The 27,765-nt window shown below is 32.3% G+C and overlaps 1 protein-coding gene across 5 annotated transcripts in view; it reads left to right on the forward strand.

Moving 5' to 3' along the window:
- Positions 1–27,765, forward strand: part of LOC145292185 (ubiquitin-like modifier-activating enzyme 6) — a 577,203-nt gene that overhangs the window by 486,989 nt on the left and 62,449 nt on the right. For all 5 annotated transcript variants that reach the window (XM_080138474.1, XM_080138476.1, XM_080138473.1 and 2 more), the window contains 5 exons: positions 1,579–1,690; positions 16,014–16,094; positions 20,053–20,175; positions 22,445–22,568; positions 24,285–24,394. In XM_080138474.1, coding sequence (XP_079994600.1) covers positions 1,579–1,690; positions 16,014–16,094; positions 20,053–20,175; positions 22,445–22,568; positions 24,285–24,394 — 550 coding nt within the window. The remainder of the gene's footprint in view (positions 1–1,578; positions 1,691–16,013; positions 16,095–20,052; positions 20,176–22,444; positions 22,569–24,284; positions 24,395–27,765) is intronic.

Consider the following 27,765-nt stretch of genomic DNA (forward strand, 5'->3'; position numbering starts at 1 on the left):
CTAGAGGATAACTGTCTTATTTTCTCCCATGTATTTTAAGTTACCTTTATATTCAGATCAAACATAAAAAAATTAATATTATAAAAAAATAAACTTCCACAAATAAAAACAAAATGTTTCAATAGGGAAAAAATCCGATTATTTTGAAAAATCTAAACTTTTTGTTTTGAAATCGGTTTACACTTTGCAGAAATGTTTATTTTGTGGCTATTCAGTATGCCAACTGAGAACTTCAAGTTTGAACAGGGATTGGTCATCAAATGACTGAGAAATGCACACAATGTGGAATTTCCAGAAGAATTGTGGTGTCTAGAAATAAATATAGGCTTTCAGTTTTCTGGGGGTCATTTTTCTCTAGGCGTGCATGAAAAAAATAAGGAAAAACCATCAGCCAGTTCAGTTAGAAACAGTTGTCACATATTACTGGCTTTCCAAATCCCTGTTTACAAAAACTTTAATGAAATGTGCTCTGATGAACTTATAGCACTTATGCCTTTTTGATGTTCATACTCCTGACTAAATGTGACAAGCAGCAAAATCCCACCCCTTCACTGTTGAGGCCCCTTGATGCTGTACGCCCCTCTAATTTAATAGTTTCTTCCTTCAGACTGCTAAACTGTGGAATTCTCACTGTTTCCTGCTTCCATAACTGCAGATATTTAAATGTACTGTGAACATATATCTTGCTGCTCTACAATTCCCTGTTAGATACGATCCCAAACTGTAGCCCTTTACTTTCAAGTGGCAATTTGCCTTGTTTTGGGGTGAAAAAGTTAATAAAAAAAAAAAAAAAGAAAGAAAATCTGACCCCTTTTCATCTGATTTTCATTTTAGTCCACTTCAAAGAATTTCTTTGTCAAACAAAGTTTTCAAGCAATGAAATGAAGAGCAAAGATTCAGTTTTAAGATTTCTTTACTGAAGAAATACAAAAATTGTTTTTTTAACTTAATAGAAATAATAGTGAAAAAAAAAACAAACAAACAATTTATTTGTGTGTGAAATGTAGTTCATCTTATTGCAAATTTAATCTCATATATACTCAAGAAAAGTAGACTGCATGGTTCAATTTATTTCTACCTTTTTTTTTTTTGCACTGATATGTCTCCCAAAATGGATGTATATATATTTGTAGTAACTGAATGGACTTGCCTACTATTCGAGTAATAATTTCGTAAGTCACCATATTGAACGAGTGTTTGTGATTGAAGCTGGTATATCTTCACACATGTATATTTTGATGTCTCTTCCAAGCTGCTCTACCAGTCCGTATCTATGGCTTAACCGTATTCTTGTAAGGAGGAAGAACCCAGGTGTACTCATATTCATTACATGAAACTTATGTAGAATACAGACTGCTATTTTTTCAAGTTATATTAAATTTTTACGTTATCTTTTGTTCATTAAATTGTTAGGTGAAAATACAGAATAGTTAACAATGCCATTACCTTCTTCATATTAAGCATGGATGGCTTTCTCAATAATAACATTATTATTTCAGTGTGGTCTGTATTTTGCATGAGTACCTATTTTTTTGTTTCTGGTAATAAGTTATTTCTATTTTTTTAAATTCTTTTCAGGGCTGAAGCCAGTTGCCAAAGAATTGCTGAACTAAATCCCTATGTAACTGTTAACACACTTCCGCAAGAACTCAACGATGATACTGATCTTGCTTACTTGGCTGAGTTTCAAGTAAGTTTTCTTTTAATCTATTGTTTTTTCTTTCTTATAAATCTTAATTTTTGCTGATCCTTATTGTGATTTTATTGTGATTTTATTGTGATTTTATTGTGATTTTTATCAATGCCAAGAGAAACGGAGTCAAAACAGTTTGTTCAGAACTTTGACAGTTTGTATAATAAGATTATCCCTGATGAGTTGAAGGTAGAAATAATGCTATGTACTGTGGGGGTAGGGGAAAGGTGATGAGGTGTATATATTCTCGTGTATATATATTCTTTGGTCTGTGGTATCTATATAATTGTCACATGGCCATGCCTGTCTGTCCTCTGAGTGTGCACATATGTGTCTACAGTCGTGTGTGCGTGTCACATATAAGACGATCTCAAGACACATACCTTTTTTTTGTTGCTTGGAGAAATCTTTATTTGGGTTCCATCATTGACACGGCCACCTCACATCACTGAATCAATTCAATTCTTTTTCCTTCTTTTTTTACTTTATCGTCTTGAATCAAGATTCTCTTATTAACTCTAGACTGTCGAACTGACAAATTCGAACTAAACTGTCTAGCAAATGCATGTGCATCCCCTATTTATTTTAAGGTGTATGTGAGGGGGGGGGCTATAAACTCCCCCCCCCCGTTAACCAGCTTTCACTCAACACTCACTGAGTTGCCTTTTTTTTTTTTTTACATAGGGTCACCACTTATCAAGGCCGACAGGCCACTCAAGGATAAGGGTTAAAGAGTGTAGAGTAGTCAAAAGGACAATCCTCGTAACCCCTTACTGCATACAAGTGCACGCATTGTCAGTGGAAGTCAATTGGTTTGATCTATGCCACCGGTAACCTTTGTTTGACCTTTATTGTACTTACAGACATTCCACACTATTCATTGCCATGGACTCCATAACAACAATCCAAAAACTATATGGTCTCCCAATTGATTTTGGCTATTTTCCCCATTTAAACCCCTGGCCTGATGTAAAACATCAGGGTAAAACAGCCAAATGACACCGTTTCATGACAAACGATGCATTAATTTAAATTCCGTACCATTCAAAACCTCTATTTAGACACAAGTATGAATTTTTGAAGAAAAATAAAAATGAGCCCCAAAAGGGGTGTTTTTTACTCCTAAAACACCCGGGGCTCAAGCTCCACAATTTGCCCAGGGTAAAATATTACAGTTCCAGATGTATATTCATATGGTCTTACTTTTGGGTAATTTTCAGCAAAATCTAATGATCGGAAAAGATTCTATTGTGAGAACAACTATCAAGATGAGAGTGATAGTCCAAACAATCAAAATTAATATCAATCCTCATCTAAAAAAAATTTAAAACAATTCATCTAACTGGAATGCATTAAGTTTATAGGAGTTTTGTTCAAATGAAAAATAAATTTGAAAACTTTAGAAAACCGAGTATTGCTGATAATTTTTGTTATTAAATGAAAAAAAAAATTGCGGGATTGCCGCGTTAATTTCTATTTCAGTCAAAAAAATTCTTTAGAATGAAATTATTTTGGCATTTCTTCCAAACAAATTATCTCTAATTAAACCATGTTTGTAATAATAAAAATGATAACTTAAAAAGAGTAAGTTATAGCAGGTTGAGCACTTATGTATGACACGAGTCAAGATACACAGTTGCCAGATTATGATTATTTTTCAAGGCCAAATGTTTAAGAAAACAATTTAATAAAAATGATATCATAAAACTTGAATTTAACTTGCAAATACTATTTAAAAAATAGTATAGGTCGTTAAATGCAAAAGCACCAAATAACATTTATTTTATCAAAATAAAATTGTAAAAACATTTATTGTATCAAAATATGAGGCACTTATGCATTATACGAGTGGGGCCATTTTGCTTTCTCAGGTTTCATAGAACGACTGATAGGAGACGCAACTTTTCAACCTAATTCAATTGCAAGGCACATGCATTACACGGGCAGAGCCATTTTGTTTTGTTAGATTTCATTGAACAACCGATAGGAGGCACAACTTTTCAACCTAATTCAACATTGACAATAATTAAAACTATATTTTGTTATAGTTTATTTTAATTCAAGCAACTTTTTATTAAAATTCTATTTTTCTTTTATGGCGACTTCTTTCTGTTAAATTGTTTGAAAAAAAATCCAATGATGCATCAATTTAAAAAAATGTTTGAAAAGTGTTTGAAAAAAAATTCAATGTTGCTTTAATTTTTATTAAAATCCTATTTTCTTATGTTAAATTGTTTGAAAAAGTTCCAACATTCTTCGAGGGGAAAGGAACAAAAATAAAAATTGTTTCAGTCTAGAAAGATTTCTCCTCCATTGACTGAGGACAAAAAAGAGGATGTGTATCAGAACAGATACTACACTTTACTCTTAGCCAAAAGGCCAAGTAATGTTGCTTTAATACAAAACATGTATTTTTTTCAATAAATGTTTTTACAATTATATTTTAATACATTTTTATGCAATAACTTTTGATTTTTAAATATTTTGGTGTTATTTATTTTGTATAATATTTGACCAAGAGGAAATTGTTTTATTAAATTTAGACACGAAAACAATTCAATGACTTTTTTTGGTAAATGCAAAGTTTAAGTGTGATGCTCTTTTTTAATGTTATTATTTAGAAACCTATTATTTAAAATAGGAGGGGTTGTATTGTAACTATTCCGAGCAGAAATTAAAGTTATCACCCCTAACAATGGCGCCGTCCGTATAATGCATAAGTACCAAATAATTTTCATTCAAATTCAACATAGAAATTACTATCCTTCTAGACTGAGGCAATTATAATATTTGTACCTATCCAGAGTTCCCCTTTTTGGGGAGCTAGATTTTCCCATATTAATAACCGACCTTAACTCTGCCCTCGTGGGGAGGCAGGTAAGTAAGAACAAAATTTTTTAAAAATTAGCAATCAAAGGGAAATAACTTACAAATTTTATCAATAAGTACAAATAAACCAAAATAAACCAGAATTTTTCATTTTGATTTTTAAAATATCCACATTTTTTTAACCCCTTTTAATCCCGTGGGGATGAAACCAAAATTTTCCCAGGATAAAATATATGTTTCCAGATGTATATCCATGTAATCTTGCTTTGGGGTAATTTTCAGCAAAATCTAATGGTCAGAAAATATTTTATGTATCAAAAAAATGCTATTTTTGGCAATTTTGACCCCTTTTGACCCCCTGGGGAATCAACCAAAATTTTCTTAGGGTCAAATATTACGTTTTCAGATGTATATCAACATGATCTTGCTTTTGGATAATTATCAAAAAAATCTAATAGTCAGAAAATATTTTATGTCCCAAAAAGTGTTATTTTTGGCCATTTTGACCCCCTGAGGACACAACCAAAATTCTTATAAAAAAATCCGAGAATGTTACATTTCCTCCTTAGCTTAGTTGTAACTTTATGTAAAATTTCAGAAAAATATAATGAGTAGTCATTGAAAATTTTTGGGATGAACGGACAAAGGTGAATTCTTAGGTTCAAATTCGATTAAGTCGATGGACCAATAATAGTGCTAATTATAATAATGATGATAATTTGTAATCATTCTCATAAAAGCTGGGATTACCAAAGTTAGCTGATAGAATGTAGGTTAAGATGAGAATATATTTCTGAAATTCAAGGCTGAATGTGTTTTGACATGTTGTGAGTTAAAGGTGGAATCGAAAAATAAAAATTTGTTGTTCATAGAAGAAATGTATAAAAATTATTTTGAGAAATACTATTGGTGATGAAAAAAGCATCAAAGCAAAGTTTCTCACTAAGCTGTGTACTTGCTCCAACTGAGCAGATGGGTAGGGCACTCATAGAACATAAAGAAACAAGTGTAAGAATAAGGTAATGTCAGCATGTACCTACAATAAAAATAAGCAATGAAAATTTTTTGTGTTTGTGGAGTATGATCTAACATGCCATCCTTAACGAAGATATTGACACGATGACACAATAAAAGAAGCACTGATATGCCTAATCATTTGAACAATTTTACAACTTTTTTTATGTGATTCCCACAATAAGTTACACCTGGAAACTGTTCAGACACACAACCAAGTTAACACCCTCAGTCAGACACCTACCACACTTCAAACACTGTGTTTCTCTGAGCTTGGTTTCATTGAAATCGGATTTCTACCAACTAACTTGGTAAACGACCACAAAGTTATTAACAACAACAACAACAACAACAACAAAGTTAGGAACATTTTTGAACTTTGTGTCTAACACAGCTCTTATAACTTTTTGAAACATTTTTCATGCATACACTCATCTATATTATTTTATTTTATTTCTTTATATGTTAAAATTGTTTTTTTTTAGAAAAAATTCGATTTTTTTTTTTTACCCCAAGAATCCATACATGATTTAATTATTTTTCTAACAATTGTGCATCTTATGCACTTTTGAGGAGTTGTAGTGCACCTCCAGAGCACTGTACACAATGAATATTAAAGATTAGCCTAAATCTGGTTTCTTTATTATTGGATAAACTAAACTTTTAGCCTGTTAAAAATGGAGAGAACGTATAACCCGTTGAGTTAGTGAGTTCTTTATGCCAAATTATAAGATTATATGGTGAAATGTGTGCTCATTTTTGCATTAAATACTAATCCCTATTAATCCCTTTAAATCTCTTACTGTACACAGAACAGATACCATAATACTTAGTTCGCTACACCTTGTTATAACAAAGATCCATACAAAATTTCAGCCAGATCAGCCTCATAGGTTCTGAGAAAAGATGAAATGAATAGCTACACAGATAAACTAAAAGAAATATAATTTAGAATGTCTCTTTTTAAAAGTCGTCAGTGTAGCTGGATTCTGATTTGTAAATATGTGATCGTTGTTGGCAATCAGAAATCAAGCAGACAAATATCTGTCTTTTAATTAAGTCAAAGCAGATTTTTCTTTTCTTTTCTTTTTTTTTAAAACAAAAACCAATTTGTGGTCAGATGTAGGAATATTTCCCTCTATCGAAACCTTTACTTTTAAGTATTTACTCTAATATATATCAGTTGCATAGAAAAACTGAAAATAAGTGAAAATAAAAATTGAATAAAATATCTTTCTAGATGTGACCATCTCATCTGCAGTATTTGCTATGTCAGTCAAGCGGTTGGTTCCCTTTAATTTTATCTTTAACCTTTGACCTTAAAACCGGAGATCGGTTAAGTTACTGTTGCTTGTTTTTATGTTAAGTTATAAATAAGTATGACTGAATTTAGAAATGTAATTTTTTTTTTAGCTTTTGGAAGGAGAGTTTTTATTTTTATCAATTTTATATTTAAAAAAATATTAACACTAAAAAGAATAAACATTTTACCAATATGAAATTAATAAGTTAAAAATAATTATGTGATTGCATAAAATATTTTTTTAAAAAAATTCCATAAAAAACTGAGCCAAAGAGACACTCATTTTGTTATCTTTATGAATGAAATTAATTGTCTCAATGAAGATGTATACTACAATTACTAAGTGCCATGATTAATTTAATAGTTTCATTTTATTCTCTAAAAGATTTAGTTTTCATTCAACTTTTTAGCTGGGCACATCTTTATTAGTAGCATTATGACCTTCCCTATTTAATTTACTTCTTTCAAAGTTTTAAAATAAGAATTTTACTGAATCAAGAGATTTGTTAATCTAATTTATAAAACCCACTATGTCTGTCTGTCTGTCTCCATATTTTCAAACTCTGTCTCTTCCGAAGCTAAAAGTTACAGAGCAGTGCTAGGGGCCCCAAATGATTGGATTTTTATGTACCGTTCTTTTATGGGTCTTTAGCTGGTTAAAATAATTTTATGGGGTCAAAAATCAGTAAAAATTGAAAAAATCGTTATACAATTTTGTACATTCATCTTTATTTTTAATCAGTTCATATGCGTGTCACGTTGGTACAGTGGTAACGTCACCAGCTTTGAATGCTACAGTTTTGCTATCAATATGACACTATTCAAGTCTCCATGAAGAAATTTTTCTCATGGGAAGCCAAAATTATTTTCAGCCACCCTTCACAAGCACAGACTTAGGCATGTGGTTAGGTTTGTAGCCAATAAGTTTCGCTTTCAAAATCATATAGGGTTTACTTCGTTCTAACTTACATTTTTCGAGCTAGATCACCATTTGTGTGAAAAATTAGCAAAAAATGGGCCTAAATTTGTGACAAAATTTTTTTAAGGCTATCAGAAAAAAATGTCCTATTTCAAATTTCACTTACCCAAGACACAAAATAAAGCATTCAAGCAAGAAAGTACCATATACAGATTGAATTCAGCAAAGAAAAAAAAAAAAAAAAAAAACTAGACCAGAAGCGCTTATTGGGGGTTTGTCATACAAGAATGATTGACGATTTGTTAAAAACTTTTTCCAAATTTTACACTTTTTTGCTTTAAAAGGCCCACATAGTCTCTAATGCATACATGAAGTGTGAAATATTAGTCATTTCAATTCAAAAATACTATCCATTGATCAGAAAACACCAGTTTTATCAAAATCTGATGCAATCAGGAAAAGTTACAACTAATTTTGTAGAGGATTTTTGAAGCCGAAAATATTTTTTTTTGATAAATTAAATCATAGACTCTAAATAAGTTTAAATAAAAAATCCAACTCATAGAAAAGTTTCTTACCGGTATTTATGGCAGTATTGTATTTATTGACTACACATTAATTTATCATCCAGGTTAAATTTTCAAATTTTCTGAAAAAATGCAATGGTGTGTATGCTAGGAAAATGCTGGAAAACTAATGAATTATGTCCAAGGTACAAAATCATAGAATTGAAGCTCTAGGAAATTCCCATAGTATATACTACTTAGACATATTTTACATTTGTTATGATAATGACGTTAGATTGTTTGACTACATTGAACACAAGAGTTGAATTGTTGTTCGCTTTATTTCATGCTGTTGTTGTGGTACAACATTATCAAAAAGCCATTTTGATGGTAGTTCACATTCAAATATCGTATGCAGTTCGATCGGATCAATTAAGTGGCCCTTACACCGCTTCTCTGGGCAGAGAGATAAACTGATTGTGAAATGGGTTGGCAATGACAACTACAACCAGAAACCTGTTCATCATATTCAGAAACTCGGTGAACACTTAAGTGATGTTGCACTGGCTTCAAAACTGAAGCATATCATTCAACATTGCCTTAGGGATAAGATTGTCATACACTGCTTGATTAACGGTTTTTCTTTATAAAGTGACTTATTTTATTTGCACCTGTATGATCGTACATGTTATTTCTGAATTTAATAATCAGTAAATCTTCCAGCATCTTTAAAAAAGTATCTTATTTTCAATTTCAATTTTAAGTTCCTAGTAAAAAAAATCAGTATAAAGACTATGGTTTTATTATGTTTGGAAAATCAGTCAAAATACGAATTTTCAATTTAGCGATCTGACACACTTTGAAAGTACTAGAATGTCTCTAAAACTAGCCAGATTTTTGTATTTTTGACAGTTTTTTTTTTTAATTCTCCATTAAATTTTCACCTAGAAAAATGGTATGACAAGCCATATCACCTTACTTTGAAAAATGACTGAAATTGGCCTCCATGAGAAAAACTTCTTCATGGAGACTTGAATAGTGTCATATATGGCTTATTTCATCTGTAATTCATCATTTGTATCATAAACTTTGTGACTCATTGTCTTCTGAAAAGTTTTATGACACAAAACCAAATGCATGTGTAAAATTGGCAGACAAATTTTGTTCTCTCTTGAATTTGAATTTGTCATCTAGAAATAAGAAAACAAATATTTTCTATGCTTTCTTCCGTTGCTGGGTTAGTTTGAGTTGTCTGTTAAATAGCAAGTCAACTCTCTGTGAGGTTATTCAATTTTAAAACATCTATTACAAACAGTTCAATGTATACAACAATTCAATTAACACTAGTCACTATTTTTAACCAGGGGGGGGGTAGGTTCATACCTTTCCCAACATTATTAGTGCATAAATTACCATAGTAGAGAATGGTGTAATTTTGATGTAAAAATATTTAGAGCACACAAATGAGAGAATTGACTTCCTATTTACTTGCCTCCCCAAGAGGGCTGAGTTAGACATAAAGTTGGTTTTTAATATGGGCACTCTAGGTTGGAACATTATTTGCACAAAATATAAAATTTTACATTCACTAGAAATGAACCAAAAGGTCAAGGAGAATTGAGTCAGACTCATTTGTATTGCAAGAAGTATGCAGTCACTATTTTAGCCATAGCTTAGGGGGGAAGTTGTAGGTTCATACCTTTCCCAACATTATTAGTGCATAAATCAGCTATGATCAGTGTATAAAGTGTTTTGTCGTTATCAACTTATAATGCATTTTGTGTGGAAGTTAGAGAAAAAAATTTGAACTGTGACTCAAATTGTATCCTCACCAATTTTAAGTATACACAATTAGCATATAATTTGTAACAAGATGTGAATTCTTCCATTGTGAATTTTTCAAAATAAAAGGACTTTTAAAGACAATGAAAGAATTATCAGGAAGGTTATTGAAAAAAATAGTCATAATGTGTTAGGTTGTTTACGGCATATCAACCGTTTTGAGGGTTATTTAATGTTGAATCCAGAAATTTTGTCAAAAATTTTTTATGTTTCAAGTTCTTCAAGTATTTATTCAGAGTTTTGTTTCGTTGCTTTGTTTTACTTACAAGAATCGGAAAATTCCATGGTCTTACACAACTCGAACGTCACTGTCATAATCATTAAATCTGAGAGAAAAAAAAGTTTTTTTCTATGCTGAGTGTGCATAAACCAAAGGAAATCTACAAAGATTGCCTGAAGGACACATTGAAGGAAACTGGAATATCTTGAGAGACTTTGGAAATTGAGGCCAAGGTTTGGTTTGGTTGATTTGTTTTATGGCATATCAACCCTTTTTGGGTTATTTAATGCTGATCCAGAAATTTTGTAAAATGTTTTGATGTTTCAAGTTCTTTATATCTTCAAATATTTACAGAGTTTTGTTTGATTGTTTTATTTTATGGCATATCAACCCTTTTCGAGTTATTTAATGATGAATCCAGTTATTTTGGAAAAGTTTTTATGCTTAATATTTTTTTTAACTTACAACTTCATGGTTTGGTTGTTTTGTAGACGAAAATTGGTTTTGACTTTTCAGAACATGATTGAGATTTCCAAAGGAAAAAAACAAGAACATCAATGTTTGGTGCATTTTTGTCAGGGAGCCGATATCTTCAGACAGCCTGATCTGATGGCACCAGGCATAACAATTTAAAGAATGTAAAAATGTTAGTTGTTTGTAAGTTTCATGCTGAGTCTGGTTTGAAATCATTTGAACTGACTTTAGTTCACAACTATTATGAAATTCATGTGTCTGGCATTTGTTAATGAGCACCTGATGATTGAAACAACAACAACAACAACAACAACAAAACAACTGAAACGATCTTACAAAAATGCATCTATGGAACATTCACAAATGATTTTATTTTCATGTCTAAATCTGTTGTTTATACACATTGAATAGCATATAGGTCAACTATCTAAATCATAGATATTTCTTGATGCTTAACTGTTTTTGAATAAATTATCTGAAATAGGTCCTGCACTGTGAACTAAACTCCAACCCGAGTCCCATCACCATAACGTTGCATCCCTGTGCTTGTTTCACAAGTACTTTAATGGAATGTGTTCTATGTGAACTCATAGCACTGGTGTCCCCACAACAAAAATTCCTCCAGCCAACTAAACAAGCAACAAAATCCTTCCCCTTCACTGTAGAGATCTCCAGATGCCGGAAAGCCTTCTACTTTGAAAGTTTCTTCCGTTAGACTTTGGAATTATCTTTGTGTTGACTTCTTCCATGACTCTACTAACATGGAGAAATTTAAATGCAATATGAACAGATATCTTGCTGCTCAACTCCCTACCTAGAGGGTCCTGTAGGCATGGTCCCTAATTCTCGATTGCCGTTTACATCTTAGTAGCAATTTTGGGGTGAATACAGAAAAAACAGTTAAGACAACTTAGAGGTAATTGTGGGGTAAGTGATGAGTTTTGGTGATAGACATATATACTCCATTTACTTTTATTGTTTATGTTTTGTTTTAGGTGTAACCCAACCTGACCTTACATGTACCACTTGGGCACTATCCCTAGGTCTCGATGGCTACACCTTTAACTCTGTCTAGTAGTGGACTCTTAAAAGGTGACCAGACTCTCACTGATTACTGGAAAATACTGCCCAGATGCTTGGAACACACAAAACGTGCACAACCTTAAGTCTGTGTGGCAACACTGTTTACTTTGGCTGGCTGTATGTCACTTCAACATCATGCTGAGTTCTCTTTTCACAATGGCTTGGTCTGTATCTTCACCATCTGGGCGGACCTGAAATCAACTGCACCTTCAATTCATCAGGCAATTGACAAATAAAGAAAAACCAGTGGTCATTTATTTCCTTATAAAAAAAAAATAATCATTCACTGAAAGTTACAAAACTCTGATCTTTCATAAGCTTCTGAGTCTAAATACAAATGCTCTGGGACTGGCAGCTTCTATTTGTAAAATCAGGTGGGATTAAGCCCACTTCCGATCCCAGCATTTCATTTCACAGTTCCTAGCAAACCATCTGCACAATCTAAGAAAGATCTTAGGCATTACATGGAAGAGCCGCGTTCTGAACAAAGACATTCTTGCCAAAGCAAATCTTCCAAGCATGTTTGCCCTCCTCTTCCAGAGATATCTGCGCTGGCTGGGGCACGTCGTTTGCATGCAGGATGGGCGAATCCCCAAAGATATCCTGCATGGCGAGCTCTTAGCCGGCAGCAGATCACCCAGTAGACGACTCCTCAGATTTAAGGATGTGTGCAAAAGGGATTTAAAATCCGGCAACATCAACCCTGCTGACCTCGAATCCTATGCAGCGGACTGTGTCTCCTGGAAGATCAAAGTCAAGAAATGTGTCCGGCTGATTGAGGAGAGAAGAGATGAACAGTGGGAGGAGAAGATAGGCAGGAGCAAAAGGACAGCATCAGCAGCAGCATTGGCAAAGCATGACAGAGGGTATACCTGTGGGAAGTGCAACAAAATCTGCCACTTCTGCATCGGTCTGCTCAGTCACAGTAACAGTTGCCACCACTCATGACAACCTTCAGGCATGATTTTCCATCTATCTAGATGGAAGGACGCCAACAATGATCCCCAGAATTTCATTTCACAGTTCCTAGAAAACCAATCTCAGGCAGTTTTTGAAATTATCAGGCTCTAAAAAAATTTCCTTTTCTTCTTCCTCAAATCTATATCTCTGATTGTCACTCAACAGGAGGGTCCATTGCCTTCACCCTCCATTGAGTCTCTACCTTTCACCATCACTCACATGGAAGGGTCTTTCCTCTTCTTGTTTCCTTTGCATAACAAAGGGTTTTTCCAAATGCCATTTCGTTTGAGTAAAAAAATAAATAATTTGGTTATCTTTTGGAGGTAATCAAATTCCCATACAATAATTAATAGACACTTGAATTTGTATCCACCATCTTGTTTTTCCTTATCCAAAGAAACTCAAAATATCTGGCCTATATTTCAGGTGACCCACCAATAAATTTTGACCATCCCAGAATTTGGTTAACGGTTTTTCTTAACAAGGGTGGCCTATTCAGATGGAATTTATCAAATCGCTCAAAAGGTGCCATTTCTGACATTTTTTCAAGATATCTTCATATTCCAAATGTCAACGTTTTAGCTAGTGTTTTTTTTTTTTGAATGGCCATTTATGTCAGCACAAATTACCATGAAAGAAAACAGATTTCTTCTTTTTCAATATTCACAAATAAATATGTGTATCTATTAAATCAATACCATAACAGCCTTTCTTAATGCTCTTTTTCCATCATCATCATCATTGTTACATCCAACAACGCTATCACATATTCAGAAAATGTGAGCCACCTGACATCCAGTTGTAAGTTTCGACAATGGCATGTGTAAATATCTCCACTGGACAATAAGTAAAAATTTGAATATCAAATACAGCAGCATTCAGTGGGATGCCCCATCCCCAGCTTGAAAAAAAAAAAATGATGAAAAAAATTGGAAGAAAAAAAGAAAAAGAGAGAAACTTAAATACCTATTAGACATTGGTTTTCAATTGTTTTCAGATTCTCTGTACAAGAGTTTTTCAAGATAATCTGGTATGAAGATATTTCCCCTACTAGTAAACCCTGACCAAATATTCAAAATAACTTAGTATTCAAAGCTCAGATAAGATCCCCTTGTTATGGCTTATATGAGGAATGGTGTTCCTTCTCTCATAACAGAACTAAACTAGATAGTCCACCAGACTAGATGAGTTCTTGTCCTGGAATCTGGCAAGAATAAGAAGCCACAAGAAAGATATACTGTAACATATTTAAATGGTTAATTGGTGGAGAGGAAATGATTATTTTTTTGTATCTTTAATTACTCAACGTTTAGTTGAACATCTATGTATTTTATATAAAAATCAAGTGTTAGCCCCAAACAAGGGCCCTTAATTTTTAACACTTTACTCTGAAATAAAATAAACAATAACAAAAAAATATTTCATATTTTTTAACCTTTGAATTTTTTCCATTTTTTTTTTTTAATAAAAAAAAATGTGTTCCTTCTTCTATAATCCATCATTTTTTAAATACATAACAAAATCTAACTTTATCTTTTGACATCTTACTAATGCTATTCAACTTCCAAGCATCTCTTATTTTAGCACTCGTTGACCTATTCATTTCCCCTCAGTTTTCATTTCAACACTTTGCTTGCATTCTTTTTAACCATTTTCATACTTTTATACTTAAAATTTGTACTTCTTCCAGAAATGTCTCAATTAATACAATCATTCTTTTTTTCTTCCTTTTTATTTTCTTTGGATATGTAGCTGCAAGTGAAAACATTTGTATGATAACATCATGAAATAACTTTGCTACCTTCCTCCTCCTCCTCTCTCACTTCTACTTTATTTTTGTAAATGACTGATTTTGATTGGCCACTAGCATTGGAGGTTGGTTGCACAATAAATTAATTCAATTATCTTCCTGTAATTTTTCCAAAATTAACAAAGATTAGTAAGATATTTTTTCAAGTCTCACAAATTACTTTTTGATAAACCAATCTTTTTAGAAAAGTTAAGAATTATATTTCAGATTCTTTTTTTAGATAAGGATTGATGGTCTGGATTATTTGTATTACAATTCTCATCTGGGTTGTTATTTTCACAACATTTTGGCAGATATAATCTTTGACTTTCCTCAGATGCATCTTTTAGAACTTGGAAATCATTATGTCCAACACTGGAACCTATATAATACCAGGTAGAAGTGTTAATTATTTTATATAATTTACGGTTGTTATAATCTATAGGAAGAATTACACTTCATTATTTTAAGTTATTATTGCTTATAGCAACGATTAAATTTTCGGCCTCCAGAATACTGTCACTTATATCTGATTATTAGTCCATATGAACTAATGGCATAATGGTTGAAGGTGTTGATCAACTATCGATTCTGAGTGACACTTTTTTGGAGAATTAAAGTTCAATCCTAACTAACAGTGATAATAACTAATAACTTCTACCTGATCATGGCTGGCTAGACATGGATTAAATAAATGTTTCTATTTGAAATTGTGTATGGGTTCCAGAGTTCAATATAAAGATTCCCAGGATTTATTTTTTTGCGGACGGTTATCCACATCTTCATAATTGCTGTTTCACCATGTTTCGAGTAACTCATCCTCTGACCTTCTTAAGGTGATTGATCACGACGGGATAGGAATGCGGAGTCTCATAACTGTATCCCCAGTAATAACTGTCTTCCATGGTTGTTGCTGTCTCACCACGTTTTGGTCAACTAATCCTCTAACCTGCTTTGGGTAGTATTGAAACCATTATCTTCAGACAATTCTCACCTGGAACCGTAGAGATTCGACGCTTCTATCCACTGTGCAAATATCAGCTTTAGCAAAACATATTTGTTGATTAAATATATTTTTCATTCTGTTGGTTAATAAGAATTGGTGAGATTTTCTTTTCACCTGTTCAAATGTGAACTTCATTTTTGTTGTTGATTTAGATTCGGCATTAAATTTAAAATGGCTTGATATGCCATAAAACTATACCAATCAGTATTCACAGTGAATTCATTCTTTTGACTATAAATGATTTTTCATACTTCAAAGCTGTTTCAATCATCTTAATCCGAATTTAAATGATTCAACTTTTCATAAATTCGATTCAAAACTGTTAAAAAATTTCCCTTGAATTTTTATTTTTTTCCCCCCACCTTTTTTTTTCAGTGCATCATTTTGACTGAATGTTCACTAGACATTCAACTTAAAGTGAACGAGTTTTGTCGCCAACAAGATCCACCTGTAAAGGTAAGACATTATTCTATAGGAAATCTTATTGTTTTTCTTCATTCACCAAAGTTTTCATCCTATTATCAAACTGTTTTTTGTCTGCTATATATTTTGTTTTGTTTATTTGATTTGCTATTAAAATAATTTTAAAAAATCTAGCTTAATCTTTACTGTGTTATTTATCATATTAAGAAGATTCAATGTGTTAGCTGTTGAAATAAATCTTATATGAACAGCCACAGTTACACTTCCATGGTCATTCTTGTATGTTTCTTTGAAAGGTAATGGGATTTTGCCCAATATTTAGACTGGTTTGATCTAATGATTATTTATATTATGATTATTTTTCATTTAACATAAAATGACATATTTTGTAATGATTTTTTGGCAGATCTGAAGAATCTTACCCCACTCTCTATATTTTTTATTATTGTCTTTTTTCAATTGTTTTTAGCAGATTATTATTGAATGGATACTAGTCTATCAAATTATCCCCCCCCCCCAAAAAAAAACGGAAAAAAGTCAATATTTAAATATTTGTAGAGGGTGCTCAGTTTTTAATGCAACATTCTAGTAAATCGATTACCCATTTTAGAACCACCCGATGATTTCACGCTAAGTTTTGCAAATTTAGCCTTTTTTAAAGTAATTTAGCCTTTTTTAAAATAATCTAAATAGAAAGTGGGGCCAAAATTCTTCAGGTCCGCCGACTTTTTATTTATTTGAATCCTGCATTTTTAATTATACCATGTGAAAATTAATTTCTGGATGCACAAAACGGTAAATTTTCTAATTTTGTTCAACCAGAATTTAGTGATTGTTAACAGGTATTCTTCCAGAGGGTATCCATCATCTCTTGTGAACAGGAGACCAATAAAACATGTTATAGCCATAATGATATTTTTCAGTTTGAAGAATATTTTTGTTTAAAAGGAAAGAAATATTAATTAAAAAAGTAATTTTTTGATATTTTTGATATTTCAAGTGATGCATGCAATGTTGTTTCTTCAAAGTTTCAAAATATTTGGTGCATGAGTAACATTTTTTTTGCTTGATACCTAATATCCTGATTTCATCTTTGCAAAATGCTGAACATTTCAAAATTCTCGGTTTCTGCAACTCCTGGATTTAATTTTCATGAATCTCTTAAGATAGAATTAGTAACTTCAGAGTATTTAATTAGCATATAGCAGATTAGTATTTGTTATATTTGACGTTCATCTTTGTCGCTAACTGTTATGTTTGCAGGTTGAACCAACTAACGTATAAGGTAATACAAATGAAGACTCAACAAACAAAGGTAGATCAATAAGAAGTGTATTAGGAAAAGTATATTTAAAGTATATTTACATAATGGTTGTCAGGTAAGAGAATTTTGGCTGGAGAACATATCTGCTCTTGGCTCGGCCTTCGGTGGCTTCTGGTTAACACACACTCAGACTAACCGAGTCTTGCTATTTATGTGTAATATTATCCACATCTGTAAATGAGTGGGTGTCACCACAACAGTATTGTTGATGCTTATGTAGATTGGTGATTTTTTTAAACCAACACATTTCAGGTGAAAACATTATTACTGGTGTTGGGGCGATTAATCGGAATCCAGAATCAGAATATTTGGGGGTATCGGAATCGGAAAAATTTATACATATTTTCTGATGCCAAAATGATTCTTTTAATTTTTTATTTTTTTTTATTTGAATGTGTTTAAAGTAAACTTTTCCTTTGCTGGTAAAAATTATAAAATAATAAATATTTATTGATTTATAACTACTAATAAAACTAAAATTCGATAAATGATCCTCCACAAGTGTATTTTTCATGTTTAAGAAAATATCTCCAAATTTAGCCTGCATTTTTATAGTAATCAAGGAAAATAACATCTCTATAGTTGAATGTTTAGAAATTTATAAAGAATCAGAATCGGGAATTTAATACAGAATCGGTAATTGTATCGGAATTGAAAAAAAATATTGGAATCGCCCCCCCCCCTCCCCCCACTAATTGTTACATACTTACGTGTCATGGCGAAATTAGTCTAAATTCCAAAAATTACAACAAATGAGACAGTTAAAAAATAATTACAAGTAAAAAATAAAATTTATCGAATTATCAGGTTTTATTGTATGTTTTAATGTGGAAGAGTTGTGCGACCAATTCAGTATGACAAACTTACTTATCTCCCTTGATTTAAGTTAAATGTTTGCCATTTTTAAACAAAAAAAAATCTTAGAACCTAATTGTTGATGATTTTTTTGTTAAAAATACTAGCACATCTTCTACTGGAACGTTCTTTTGAATTTTTGGCATTTATACTAATCTCAACACGGCATGTAAGTACGTGATGTTTTCACTTGAAATGCGTTGGTTTAAAACATCACCAATCTACACAAGCACTGTATTGTTATATGATAAAAAAAAAGATGCTCAATGCTACTTCAGATACCATGGAAAAGTGTCCGATGATTAAACACAATAATGGCGTGTCGCATATGTTTAATCCTATAAGAAAGAACAACATGAAATAGAAAAGTAAGTTGGGTAGAGGAGAAATGAAGGTGGGGAGGTTAATAGTGTTGCAACTGCTTAACCCTTTACCGCCAGAATGTTTTTTTTTATATTATAAGTAAATTTTTTAACCATGAAACCCATAAGTGACTGAAGTTAGCGTACAGCTGAGGCACAAACATAAACCCCTCACTCACTTGTTGAACCATGCATAGACCTGTACTTTGAAGACCAGCCATAAGAGTAAGAAATATTTCCTATTTGTGAAAGGCGACTTGAAAGTACAATTTGGTGGTAAAGGGTTAAAGCTAGATCAAAAATCCGGTTAGGGGAGATGGAAGAGAAACCAAAGGACTTCAAATCCAACATAAACAAATTCCAGTTAAACCACTCCCCTTAAGTAAGACACACTATCAAACCTCCAATACTAATGATTACTACAATACTATCTCATTAATTACTGTACACGCAATAACCCTTATCCCTGAGTGGCCTCCGGGCCTTGATAAGTGGTGACCCCCATGTAAAAAAAAAAAAAAAAAGGACTAAGTGTGTGACTGTAAGCCACAAATTCCAAATAAACAAACAAAAGTAAAAAGACAGAAAATTGGAAAAGTATATACGGCTGCATGTATCTAATATAATGTTTATCATGTTTTCAGATGTATTGAAAAATATCAAATTATAGATACTTTTTTTTTTTTTTTTTTACATGGGGGTCACCACTTATCAAGGCCCGAAGGTCACTCAGGGATAAGGGTTATTGCGTGTACAGTAATCAATGAGATAGTATTGTAGTAATCATTAGTATTGGGGGTTTTGATAGAGTGCCTTACTTAAGGGGGCGGTTTGTCAGGAGTTTGTTTATGTTGGACTTGAAGACATCCAAGTTGTAGTCAGGTGGGAAACAGGCAAGCGGCAGAGAGTTCCACTGGCGTGCAGTTCTAAGAAAGAAGCTTTGCTCATGGAATCTACGTTTTGATTTAGGCACAGATAAAGAGTGGGGAAAATTATTGACAGTAGTTTCAGCCAGACGGGTGTTTCTCATGAAAGATTGGCGAGGGGGGGGGACGAGGGATTGGAGCTCAGACGAGCACCTGCCATGGAAATAGCGATAAAACAAAGACAGGCTTGCAACATCTCTTCTGTGGGAGAGAGGTTGCAGGGAAGAGAAAAGGGCATCCCCCACTAAGCCAAGTCTACATTTATAAAATAATAGATGACAATATGTGTATCTTATATTCTTATGAGTAGACATGGAAGGAATACTTGATGTTGCCCAGTTTTTAGTGTTAGAATCATTTTATGTTTTTAGTGTTAGAATCATTTTATGTTTTTTGTGTTAGAATCATTTTATGTTTTTTGTGTTAGAATCATTTTATGTTTTTTGTGTTAGAATCATTTTATGTTTTTAGTGTTAGAATCATTTTATGTTTTTATGCCTTGATTTTTCTGACAAATTTTTCAGTTTATATCTGGTGATGTGTTTGGTGTTTTCTGCGGAACTTTCTCTGACTTTGGTAATGAATTTGATATTGTTGATACGAACGGAGAGGAACCGAAGGAAGTATTTATTGCAAACATCACAAAGGTAAATTATCTTTTCCATCAATTCCTTACAACAAAAATCAAAATTTATTTATTGTCATTTATTGTTTGATTTGAAGAATTCTTTTCAATGTAAAAATGTTATAAATAATATATTAATCTAATATATAAAAGGTTATATGTCTGTCTGTCTGTCTGTCTCCATATTTTCAAACTATCTCTTCCAAAACTAAAAGTCGCAGAGCGGCACTGGGGGCCTTAAATGACTGGATTTTTTTTTTTTTTTTACCGTTCTTTTATGGATCTTCAGCTGATTAAAATAAGTTTTAATGAGCCAAAAATGGGTCAAAATTGAAAAAATCGTTATACATTTTGTACATTCATTTTAGTTTATTTTTAATCAGTTCATATATGTGGCATGTTGATACAGTGGTAACGTCACCAGCTTTGAATGCTACAGTTTTGGTTTCGGTTTCAATTCTAGCTGATGGCACACAAATACCTTTTTTTTTATTTTTGAAATCACGACTATAATGATATATACAAAATCTGGACAAATTAAAATATCATATTTAAGAGTATTTTATGTCCAGGCAAAGCCGGGTGCTCCCCGCTAGTACTAGTAGTGTATATATATATATTATTATTATTATTATTATTATTAATATATAATGCTAAAATTTTCACTAAACAGAGTAGAATGTTTAGTTTACTAAAAATATATTTTGCATATGCAAAACAGATACTACTACTTCACCTATTCTTACACCTTTGTGCTTCCATATATTTTTCAGGATTTACTCAACTTCAAAAACTGTTAAAACTGAAAATTACATTTTTTAACTTTTGGATTTATTAACATTAATTTATTCGGCAAAAAAAAATAAAAATTACATTTTACTTTTTAATTCTTAAAATCGTGAATACCAATACATTCTATATCAACAAAATAATATGATGGATATTTTGGTAATCATTCTATTTATTGACACAAAAATATACCCCCATATGCCCCCCTCCCAGGCATACACAAATATGCATAGCTAATGCTTTTCTTTTCACACCAACCCTCAATTTCTTTTTTTCTTTTTTTTTTTATTAATTAGGGGCGAGGGATTTATCCTTTTTTTTTTTTTTTTGCAGGGTAATTTAATCCATTGATGCATTCAATATAAAAATGAATTTACAAAATAAACATGCACTACAAATTCAACTCTTAGCCTCTTATCTATTATATAAAGGGTAATTGTTTGTGCATATGTGTTTTATGTCTAGCTAAAAAATTTGAAAATAAAAGTGGAGCACCACAAAGTTGGTGTTGTCTTGACCTGCATTGCCCTGGATGTATAATGTCTAAAATTTAGAAAAAATTATTTTTTTGCTGGGAGTCAACTAGAGTGAGCTCATCGTGTTATTATGTACAAATTTGGAAAGAAAATGCCAACTTATTTGACAAGGAATCTATTATATAAAGGTGAGTTGTATGGGTGTATGTTCAGCTGGAGAGGAATGAGTTGGGCAGAGAAGAAAGAGGGTATTGGGGAGAATATGGAAAAAGAAAAATGGAGAAAGAAGCTTTAATAGAAATACGAGGGGTATTCCGAATGTAATGCTTCCTATTTCTTATTCCACCCAGATGTATCAGAGAGGATTGCAAATTGGATCGTTACAATGACTGAACATGGATTCATGACCCGAAATTTACATCTCTCTGTTGCAGATATTGACAATTTGTGACTCTAAAGAAGAAACCTTTGTCATGGACGTGTGCCAGAAGCAGAGATGCATTACTGAATTCCTCCATGCAGAAAAATATTGAACCAATCGAAATTCATTGGCGTCTGTTGAACATTGATAAAGCTGATGTAATTGATAACAGCACAATTAGGAGATGGGTTCGTTGATTTTAGAGTGGCGACAGAGCTGTGAGTGACAAAGCACACTCTGGATTTTTACGACTGATGCATCAAAGGAGGCTGGCAAAAGGGCATTGAGAATGATGGTGACTATGTAGAAAAATAAATTCTGGAGCACAAAAGGTTGCTTGTTTTAATGGTACCACTCCTGTCTTCGTAGCGCTTCAATGTTTTAGTTTTTTAGTTAAAAGATAGGAGGCCTTTTAGAATGACTGTTGTATGCTACATTTTTGCTCCAGGCAAAGCCGAATAACCCTGCTATTAATTATTAATGTCTGAACATATGCTTTGTTAATGATTTGAAAAACAAAAATTTCTGAAATTAACATAAAATATTTTCATTTCTTCCATTGTCTGTGTGTAATACATATGTATTTCTCTTGTTCTTTTCTGCAGGCGAATCCCGGTGTTGTCACTTGCCTGGAGAATCGAATGCATCATCTCCAAACTGGTGACATTGTGACCTTTAAAGAAATTAAAGGAATGGCAGCTCTCAATGGCAAGAGGTGCACTGTAAATGGTGAGTTCCAATTCTTTGACAAATCGAACAAAGGTATTCTTATTAGTTTTGAGGCAACCAAATCTGTTTTGAAATGGATTTCTGCTCTTGTAATTTTGCTGCAAAACTGGAATTTCATTTGCTGACCGCCTATGAAATTTCGGTGCAACCCCCTAAACAAAAGATAAAAATAGAAAAAATTTTATGATGTACGTATTGGTCACGGAAGGAAGATGTCATATTTAAAAAATCACGTAAATTGATTAATTTATTTACATTTTCCAGGTGTTATCTCTTTTACAAAGAGATAACACCTAAAAGATGTAAATAAATTAAAAAAAAATGATTCTAAAGGCAATTCTCAGTAGAAAATGCTATTCGATGATGTGAAAATTTAAAATATTTTTCAATTTCTGATTTGTTTGCCCCTCACCCCCTTCCTAGTAATCCATATATATATATATATATATATATATATATATATATAAAAAGACGTTACTCTTTCATCCCATTTCATACCTAGAACCATAAAAAGTTTGATTCCAATGAGAATTACCAGCTTTTGATCAGAACTTTCTACTTATCTGTTCACCATTCTCGAGGTGTATGAATGTGCGTGTGCGTATTCTGTGTGTGTACAGTTATGTGTAGAAGCATGTGTGGTAATGTATGTTTAAATATGTGAGTGTGTACATAGAGGTGCATGGGTGTTCACTTCAACAGTTTATGAAAGACTTGGTTTTGAATAAAGGCCACACAAGTTGCTGACCATTCCATTGCAAAAATATTGGGATGGTCATATTCAGATACATCTTAACCTCATTGGCTATACCCGTGCCCCTCCTGCTGCTAACCCTGCACTCATGTTTCTATCATTCACACTGAAGAAGACCAAAGGATCAATCGAAAATTTTGTGCTTTTGAAAAAAACGTTTTACATGTTTTTTCGAAAATATATGTATATATATATATATATATATATATATATACATATATATATATATACATATATATATATATATACACACACACACACACATACACACTAATCTTGTAATAGAAATAATGGTACTTGTACAGTTTAATCAAGACATTAAAAAATGAAAATATTGAAAAAAAAAGTTTAAATTGTACGTATCCATTATGGAATGAAGTTCTCTGAAAATTTTTTTACTTAATTTCATCAAGTAGTTTTTGTTTTACAGCGAAAAAACAATTTGTTATGATACCAAGCAAAAGGTCTGATTTTTAGGAAGAAAAGCTAGTTATTAAAGATGGGGAGGGAGTGTCGGCGCTTTACATGGAGTTATCTCCCCATGGCGTTTCTAACATCCAAACAAATTTTTTTTTAAATCCAAGATGTCTGCCTTCAACGTGCTGTCATAAAAACATATTTTTCTGCTGTAAAAAAAAACTACTCGATCAAATTAAGTGAAATTTTTTTGGGGGAGATCTTCAGTTCAAAACGGATACATACAATATTACCTTTTTTCAATATTTTCATTTTTTAATATCTTGATTAAACTGTACAAGTGCCGAAATAATTGATAAACCAGACAAGCCTGGAATGTAAGGACCTTCATTGTTAGCTAGGTCTTTTTATTTTTTACAGTTAAGTTTTTCGAATATCGACTAGATTTCATAAGTTGTTTAATTTTACCATTGTAACTATTATAGGAAGTAATAATTTTGTTTTCTCAATATTTCAATGAAACGATTTTGTTTGTTTTTCTTTAGTGTTATCTCCTTATATGTTTGAGATTTGTGATACAAGTATCGAAGAATTTTGTCCTTATGATCATGGTGGAATTGTTATGCAGGTGAAAGCTCCAGAAAGAGGACATCATGTGAGTACAAATTTTTTTTTTTTTTTTTTTTTTTGCACATCTTTCATTTTTGACAAAAAAAAAATTATTTTGATGATGTTTTTTTTTTAAGAAATAGATATTTAAGTCTTTAAAATTTGATAATTTTAAGAAAATAAAAGAAAAATCATACTTATTTATCAATCATCTCAACTTTTAATAATAAAAAACGTACAAAATTAAAATGTAAGTAAACATACACACACACACACACACACATATATACATATAAGAACTAAAAAATATGCTGCCTTTGAGATCACATAACAATTTATTTTGATAAAAGACAGTAAAATATTACAAATCATCAGGATATAAATGCTGCAGATAAACTTCAGCTCAATAGTATTGTATATTGAGACACTAGGCCAGTAACTAGAGATTAGGTTAACTAGTATGAATTTTGGCAAGGGTTATATTAAGTACATGTCACAACAACCTGGTAGCAAATGGAAATAGACCCAGTGTATCTAACATAAGTGAGGTGAGAGGGGTCAAGGGTTAGCATCCGAGGCAAAACATGCTAGAAAGTGATGATATGAGATAGAAATTGCATCACGTTTGGGACAGAGTTTCGAGGCCGTTAGAAGTGAGGAAGCAGCCAGGTAAGACTTGCCAACAAATCAGAAATCTAATCAAGACTGTCTGTTCGTTTTGAATTAAGATACTTATTAGGTGTTTTTTTTTGTCTCCTCCCTCATGAACGAATTTTTCTCCCCAATAAAACCTTTGAAACCACCAACAAGTCGCCATTGTATTTTCATGCAGGAGTTGTGTTTGCTTAAGTTAAACAGCCGATCAACTGCCACTAGACAACGCAATAATACAGATCAGTGGCCACACACACGCATTGCACATATTTCATTAATTGAATTGTTTCTTGATCGCTCACTGGCAAAACCGTGCAAAGGCAGCAAGTGCACATTCACTGTTCATTTATTAAAATGCTACAATAGTAACTTTCCGTTTTCTTATCTGGAATGAACATGTCAATAACAAGATCAAATTCTAAGATTCTTCTCCTCTTCATTCTTATCACTATATCCATTTCCTACATGAACAACTTCATAATCACCAGGGGTCTTTCCAACATGACCATTCAAGTTTCCTGCTACATCATATACTTATCAACTTCACTAGTTTTTATTATAAGCTCATCATAAAACTCATCTTTCACATTTTCACTGAAACCACATTGTGGTGCAGAAACAGATATATGAGCTGTGAACATTAACCTACAACTTCAACAATATGATTCAATTACTGACTTATGTTATTTTCTCAATCCATTTGTTTGTCATAAAAATACCAACACCACCTGTTCCTTTGTCATTTTTAATGAAAAAACAGCATAGATAAGATGTTTTTTTCTTTTCCCTAAAAACAGGTGTTAGCTATCAACATGTTCATTGCAATTCTTTCTCCTTCTGTATTCCTGTCACCATACCCATTTTCACTATCCACGCCCTTAAAATCATCACAGGTCTTGCCAACATGACCATTCAAATCTCCTTAATAGTTTCTTGCTTTACCTCCCCTTTTCTTAGATACACTTCTCAATTTCCTCATCCTACATTATATGCCGCCCTTTTGCCTCCAGATGCACATCCATATTCACTAAACCATTTATTCACTGGATCCTTTTGATTTTCTTTAATACACTTCTCAACTTCCTCATCCCACTACCATTTTATCCTATGCTTGAGGTTCTTTTATTCAGCCTCAATTTGGTAATCAAATGCTCCAACACTTCATCTCTAAACTCATGTTTCATGTGTTCTTCACTCTACCTCCACACAGGATAACATTTCTCTTTATTTCATGATCTTTCCTCAGCATGAAATGGCAAATAACCAGTTTATGCTTTGTCATGATTTCTTCACAAGGTAATACTTTCGCATAAATTATATTTCCATCCCTTTTCCTAACCAACACAAAACCTACTTGAATTTTTGTTGTATCAGATTCATAGGTAAGAAGATGATTTTTCTTTTTCCTAAAAACAGGTGTTAGCTACCAACATGTTCATTGCAAGACCAAATTCTAAAATTCTTTCTCCTTCTGTATTCCTGTCACCATATCCATTTTCACTATCCACACCCTTAAAATCATCACAGGTCTTGCCAACATGACCATTCAAATCTCCTGCTACATCATATACTTTCTTATCAACTTGTTATTGCAACAAGATTGTCATAAAACTCATCTTTTGTGTCTTCACTCAAACCACATTGTGGTACAAAAACAGATACACAAGCATGTTATCATTAACCATCAACTTCAACAATATGATTCAATTATATACTTAAGTTCAGTTATTTTCTCGAACCATTTGTTTGCCATAAAAATACCAACACCACCTGTTCCATTTTCATTTTTAATTAAAAGCAATTTATATCTTATTTTCTTTCCCACAATCAATCTGACATGTGTGCCTCTCTATTGTGTTCTAAGAAACAAGTTCAACAAGTGTCATCTTAAGAAATTCAACAAATTCTCTCCTGACCTTCCTCACAAGCTTCCACCCTTCAAAGTATGCAATCTAAAGTTGAACACATTTGGAAGATATTTTTCATAAATTGAGACACAATTTTTATAGGCTGAATGCCCTTCCTGATGACGACTCAGTGAGGTGATGCTGTTCTTATTGCAAGAACATCTAAAGAGCAATACATCTGCCCTTTTTTACTTATATTCAACACAAACGAGGTATATTGATACTTGGACATGAGGAGTCACTGTTTGGAACCATATCTATATGGACACTATGTAGGGAATTGAGCAGCAAGATGTCTGTTTACATTATATTTAAATTTCTATATGTCATTATAGTAAGGGAAGCAAAAGACCAGGAGAGAATTCCAAAGTTTAGCAGTTCAAAGAAAGAAAGAATCTATTAGAGTAGAAGGCTTTCTGATATCTAAGGATTTCTACAGTGAAGAGATGGGATTTTCCTGCTTGTCGGATTAGTTGGGGGTATTTATGTAAAGAGGGCACAAGTGCTAAGAGTTCATCAGAGCACATTCCATTAAAATATTTGTAAAACAGGCACAAGGATGCAACATTGTGGTGATGGGACAGGAGTTGGAGTTTGGTTGATAGTGCACGATTGGAGATTCTTTTTTGAACCGCGTCTAAGTGTAAAAGACTAATGGCAGATGTTGCAACAATACTTTATGCATGGACAAATGGTGGCTTTGTTGTGTTTTAAAATATGTTTTTCTTAAATTAAAAATAAAAAAAACTTAAAAAGGAAAAAATTCTTTTTAATTGTGTTAGTTTGACGAGTTATCTCTGTGAGTATTTTACAAAAAAATGATCAAAGATTAATCAAACAATTGTAATGGAAATAA

The sequence above is a fragment of the Euprymna scolopes genome, chromosome 13 (assembly GCF_053919585.1).
Source record: "Euprymna scolopes isolate OS-2025 chromosome 13, ASM5391958v1, whole genome shotgun sequence".
In the NCBI taxonomy this organism is placed as follows: Eukaryota; Metazoa; Mollusca; class Cephalopoda; order Sepiida; family Sepiolidae; genus Euprymna; species Euprymna scolopes.